The 6,421-nt window shown below is 39.0% G+C and overlaps 1 protein-coding gene across 1 annotated transcript in view; it reads right to left on the bottom strand.

The window, feature by feature from the left end:
* KMO (kynurenine 3-monooxygenase (kynurenine 3-hydroxylase)) overlaps window positions 1-6,421 on the bottom strand; it is a 46,465-nt gene that overhangs the window by 12,267 nt on the left and 27,777 nt on the right. The window contains exons 6-8 of the mRNA XM_008575255.1: window positions 5,393-5,480; window positions 3,804-3,969; window positions 351-422 (exon numbers count right to left, since the gene is read on the bottom strand). Coding sequence (XP_008573477.1) covers window positions 351-422; window positions 3,804-3,969; window positions 5,393-5,480 — 326 coding nt within the window. The remainder of the gene's footprint in view (window positions 1-350; window positions 423-3,803; window positions 3,970-5,392; window positions 5,481-6,421) is intronic.

Below are 6,421 nucleotides of genomic sequence, written 5' to 3'. Positions count from 1 at the left end.
ATAATGTATATTCTGATGTCCTGCAGAGCTTAAAGGCTGGAAGTACTTCCTAGTACATAACCTAAATCGTTTTGGCCTTATCAGGGGGAGCCATTTCCTCTTACACTGTGTTCAGTGAAAATGACAGGTAACAGCACACAGAAACCCCTATTATTCATTTATGTGAGTTAAATCTCCTTCCCAAAGTATTAAGGTTTCTTCAGGCTTTTCCTCAGTAATCCCAAAGCTTCAAAGCTATAATCATTAAATAGATTAAACTATAAGGTATATATTCACATACTAACTACAAAAGCAATGAAAAACATTAATTATAGATGCAAAATTACAGTTGGTAAGAAATTCTATACTACCGTGTTAGGAAGTGCAATCATCATAAAGGTATTTCTAGGCCAAATATGCAGATAATTAGGTTCCATGGCATACTGCAGGGGGGGAAAAAGCATATATGTTTGATTAGCTTTAACATAGCACATCTATAAAACTGACTTGATTTTATAACTATTTCCACAGTAATTTAAACCAATATCATGCATGGTCTTATACATATCTATTGCTACATAAAGCAGAAGTTGTTTTAGAAAATACTTTGTGTTCTGTCTTTATAAACTCAACCTTAGGTGTATTTCAAGATTTGAGAACATGTACTAAGAAAATGTTCTCTCTGTATCTCTCTTTACGCATGCGCACACACACACACACACACACGCACACACACACACACGTGTATCTATATATAGATAAAAAGATACAAATGTATACATATATAAAATATATATATGCATATATACGTATAAAATATATACTAGTAGCTGTGTACATATATATATATATATATATGTTTGTAATCTTTTAATTTCATTTTTTGTCCTATTTGGGTACATATCTATACTGAACAGAAAGGCCTTAAGTTTTAATTTCATGAGCCAAACAAAATTTTACGAACAAGCCTCTTACCATTTGTTTCTTACAACATAAATAATAGAGAGAAGCCTTGTCTCTTTAGTGACTCCTCTACAACACCTACGATAACAGCCTGGGTAAGTACTGATTGCTTGGCTACGCTGACCCAAAGACCAATTGGCCCAAACACTTGAGGTTCCCAGGGCTATTATATGCATAAAAATATGCAATTGATTTGCTGACTAATTCAAATTTGAATTGCTTTCTACAAATGTTTCGAGAGCATGTTTCAAGTGTACATCTTACATAGTAAGAACACTGAAAGAACAGCAGTCTTCTAGTTGACATTTTCACACTACGTTATACTTATTTGTGTCTTAGGAGAAGAGACAGAGCCTGTCTTGTTTTTTTAGTCCCAGAGCCCCACAGGAAGCCTGACACACAGACATAGAAGTGAGTAAAAGTTTCACTCTTTGACCTCAAAGATCTTACAATGCAGTTGAATAGTCAAGAAGGATACACATAAAACACCAAACCACTTCTCTTGAACAATAATAGAAATGCCCAGAAGACAATAGGTGGTTTGGTGCCAAGTTAAAAATGTAAGGAAATAAAAGCTTGGCAGATACAAACTTGTGGGGCAAGAATGGCTGAAATGAAGGGATTGTATAGAAGAGGAAAGTGTAGATTAGATAAGAAATGAAGGGCAGGGGCTTCTGGCAGCGGTAGAACTTTCTAGACCCAGTGGAGGAGGCCTCAAGGAGCATTGTGTTGAAGGTGGATACTGTGGGGATGAGCCTGGATAGGCAAACAGCCTAACTTTTCCTTCTTGCTGTGTTTCGACCACTTCCACCTCTAAGAACTCTCAAAGCTGAGAAAGAGAGAAATGACAGCTAAAACCAATTTTGTTCATCATTTACTGCAATAGTAAAGGTTGAAACTGCTGATTAAAAACCATTTGGAAGATAATATACACCTCCTGTCTTCCTCATTGGCATAGAGAATGGTTTATGTGTCATTTCAAGATAGCAAATAATGATCTTAAGAACATTCTGATGTTTGCACGTATTTCATGACCCTAGAAAACAACCCTTTAAGTTTTCAGCTTCTTTATTACCTTTCATGCTCTCAATAAATATTCTTATCTGATAGCAGTTTCAAGGCCAGGCTCGATATAGGCTCCGTTGGTCCCCTCAACATAAGTTCCTCCAAATATAACATCTAAGCCAAAATAGTTTGCTGGTTCTGCAAAAGCAGCTCTGAGATGAGTCTCCTATGCAATTCCCGAAAGCCATTCACTCAGTCTCTCACCCCCACTCCAAGAGACAGAGTATAAGAGTCTGTTGCATACATTACATTAACAAAAAAGAAAAAGAAAGAAAAAAAAGAGAAAGTTTTATGGGATTGATCTTGGGCCAGGTCAAAATGTTCCCATGTCTGGGTCACATTGCTATGTCAAAACAGTGTTTCTTAAAAGAGTGAAGATGTTTAGGCTTTTTTTTTTAACCACTAATTATTACTATTTATTATGTAGACCTAGAAAAGAAATGGCCATCTTAAATATACTTTAGCAGACACAATTCTACTTAAGTGTGGGACAATTTTTGAACATATTTCTATTCTTTTATAATCCATAATTATCAGATCCTGGACCATGAGAACAGGACCTACCTGAGAACCATACAACATGCATTGAAAAATTAGCGAATACATTTTTAACCAGGAGGAAGAAACAGAAAGTCAAGGAAATGTTAAAATATGGATTTGACTGGCTGATAGATAGTTTGTTGGTATGTAACACCACTATACCAAATTGATGAGCTGCTTTACAGATATCAGGATTTCAGACAGTATAGATTAAATCGGTATCTTTAAAATGAATGTCTTATATGCAAATCAAGTATTCAATGTTATTTACTTGTCCTTCCTTGTAAGCCAATATCCTTATTGCTTCTGTTAATATTTTAATTTTCCTTAACAAGTTCCTACATTTATTTGCGTATGACAATACAAAAATTTTCATACAATGTATTTGTCCTCAGTCACATACAGTTCACAGTGGGAACCAGAGAATGAGAAAAACACAGTGGACACCTCTTTGCAACAATTTACTAGTCATTTTGTTTAATAAATTTTATTTGATTTAATCATGGTTATAAGAAATCTGGATTGTCAGTATTACTGGGAAATTGATTCCCACCCTGTTTCTGTCTCCCAAGAGAACTGTATTTGTCTGTTTCTGTTGCTTATAACAGAATACCTGGAACTAGACGATTTATAAATAAGACAAAATTTTTTCTTACAGTTTCAGAGGCTGGGAAGTCCACAGTGCAGGGAACACATCTGGTGAGGGTCTTGGTGGTGGGGACAGTGACCCAGGGATCTTACATGGCAGACAATGGTAGGGCAGAGAGAGACTCACCTCTCATGTGCTCTCCATTTAAAGCCCTCAGAACCACGCCCCTGGCCACCATTATGAATCCACACACTACCACATGGTCCTGCAATCCAATCACCTCTTCAAGGCTCCACCTTTCAACTACCATCATGGGATTTCCAACCCTCAACAGTTACAGTGGGAATTAAGTTTCTAATATATGAACTTTGGGGACAGAATTCAATCAATCCACAGCAGGAACATAGACAAATGGTGTTATTATGTAATATAAATCGCCTGTGTGTGTTTCCAGGAGGGTGGCTGTAATTCTCCTCCTTTCCCACTCAAGAAAGCATATCAAAAGGTACGGGCGTGAGAGGGATGTTTTTAAAGGGATACCTGCACATCCAACTTATTAGTAATTACAAAGTCCTTGTGGCAGAGCTGGAGACTGGTCAAGACATGCTACTGAGAAGCACTACGCTAGGATACATAGGGCAGGGCAGTGGAAAGGGAGAGAACTCACATGCCCGTCCTTGGGTGGGATGGTCAATTCCATGTACCCATGAGGAATGTACTGCTGACTGTAATCAAAGCGGGGTTTCTTCATGAGGTAACTTCTCACAGTTGAAAAGGCTCCATCACATCCTACAATGAGGTCACAAGTGACATCTTTGGGAACTTTGTCAGATCTGAAAAACAGAAGAAACCATCCCCCCAAAAAAAGTCTAGTGGTGAAAATGGTGATGTACCTTTACTTAGATATGAAAGGCAGTCGCTCAGTGGGCAACTCAGAAAACTCACTTCCACGTGTGTCCAACTTAGAGCTTTGAGTGGAGAGAGACAAAATTACGATGAAGACACTTGTCTCGATCGTGGGTTTGCTTATGAGTATGAGAATTACACACAACTACACTGATTAATGAAAGACATGCTACGCCATGGAAGTGTGACAAAGAGTTGAGCTCTCCACGTGAAGAGAGAGAATCCTGAACAGAGGGCGAGGCGTCCCAAGAGCATCTGAATGAACAACGCATTGGTGCATTTCAAGTGTATGAATGAACGTATGAACGACCATAGGGATGTCACCCAGGCTTTTCCAGGATCAATGTGCTTGATTCGAGCAGAGAGTATCAGAACATAAGCATAAGAAAAGAATATATTGTGAGGACAGGGAAGGGAGAAGAACAGAAGAGAATTTGGGATGTTACAACAAAAGTGTTAGAATACATTATTCTGGCAAAAGGAAGAAAATAAAATTTTCCATCAGGGGGATGATGTGTATATGAAGAGTGGTAATTTAAGAAAACTCACTTGGCCATTTGAAGAGGAGGCAGACTACAGATGTGAGGGGATGACAGGAGCAGGGTGACTGTAACTGTTTGTGCAGGGATGAGAGCCTGGAGCACCGTCGCACAGCAGGAAGGAGGGAGACAGACTCTGAAGCCAGCAGGGAGTAGGAAAGAATGGGGTGTTTATAGATTCAATGGGAGAAAATAGGAAAAGGACACATCACAAATGATTCTAATTATCCAGGCAATAGTGCCAGGGAAGTCAGGAAGACGACATGTTTTGGAAGAAATAGATGATCAAGGTTATAGATGTGTTTGAAATAACGGCAAGTTGTACCTCCAAAGATGGGAAATTAACATTAATTGATTCGAACTTTGATAAAGGTTGAGAATATAGAGACGAGGATTTATAAGTGGTTGTTGAACCCATGACTGTGAATCTATGACATGGCCCAAGAGTGAGGTGTGGAACCTTAGAGGAAATAGAATTGGCCAGGAAGAGGCAGAGAAATAGCACCCAGAAAGAGGACAGGAGAAGCAGAGTCGCGGAGGGTCACCTATTCCAAGGGAGGAGAGAATTGGAAGCCACAGGTGGTCGTCAGTGTGGCCGGACACTGAGGCAGGAAAGTCAGCCTGAGAAGTAAGAATCGCTGGTGCTGGCATTCAGGAGGCAGCTAGAGCCTAGCTTCACTCTAACATTTCTTGAATCTAGAAAGTATTTGAATTACCTGTTCAGTAATCATTTAACTCTTTCAAAACAGCCAAAGAACAAAGTGTACAAATACCATTCTCCACTCCAGGCAAAAGCCTGCCCCGTGATTACCCAAGCACTGTGACAGTTCCTTGCTCGGGGTTACATTTCAACAGCCTGTGGCCAAAGTGCACCTTCACGTTGGGGAATTTCTCAACAGCTGAGGAAACAAAGAAAGAAGGCCAAGAGAAATGAAATTTCCATCTTACATCACCTAATCTGATTGAAATATTAATCCTTTTCTGGGAACAATATGACAGAGATATTTATTGCTAATGTAAAAATGAATTTGTTAAATGGTCATTGGTCAACTGTTTGGTGAATATTCCAGTGCCATTTGGTAGTAAAACAGATTAATAAAAATCAGATATCCTCTTCTCAAAATAGAAAATCCAACTAATCCCATGTACCAACTCTTATATCGCTGTAATTGTTAGCACCATGGGTAAGAAGCAAGTATCACATATTTCAAAGTTCACCTCTAATTTAAGACTTTATTTGCAAGTGGAAATATTCAGCCAAACTTCTTTCCTCGTGTTATGCATGTCTCTATACCTCTTTTTAGCAAGTCCTCTGGCCTTCCGTTTCCAGTTGTCACACATAGAGAATATTGATACTAAGTCTTTTTGGACTCAAACACTGGAATGGGGGGAAAATGAGTAAGAAGCTTTGAAAAGTCTCAATAAATAGAACCAAATTATTTTAGTGCTTCTTTTTGTTTGTTTGGCCTGCTAGCAATCTGTAGAATTTAGTGAATTTCATTTTCTGAAGTATTAATCATGTTCTTCTTATAGCAGTAAAATATGAGTTATTGTCCTTAAACATATAAATCAGAATACAGGCATTAGAGCAGGAAGTGACCTCAGACAGGATTTAGCTCAAAACCCTTCATCTTATTTTTTTGTCTTTTTCGTGACCAGTAAGGGGATCGTAACCCTTGGCTTGGTGTCGCCCGCACTGCGCTCAGCCAGTGAGCGCACCAGCCATCCCTATATAGGATCCGAACCCACAGCGGGAGCATCGCTGCACTCCCAGCGCCGCACTTTCCCGAGTGCGCCACGGGGCTGGCCTAAACCCTTCATCTTATGATAGAGTAGTCAA

The sequence above is a fragment of the Galeopterus variegatus genome, unplaced genomic scaffold (assembly GCF_000696425.1).
Source record: "Galeopterus variegatus unplaced genomic scaffold, G_variegatus-3.0.2 Scaffold1162, whole genome shotgun sequence".
NCBI classification, from domain to species: Eukaryota; Metazoa; Chordata; class Mammalia; order Dermoptera; family Cynocephalidae; genus Galeopterus; species Galeopterus variegatus.
The sequence above is the reverse complement of the archived record's forward strand: the minus strand, read 5'-3'. Positions and strand labels throughout refer to the sequence as shown.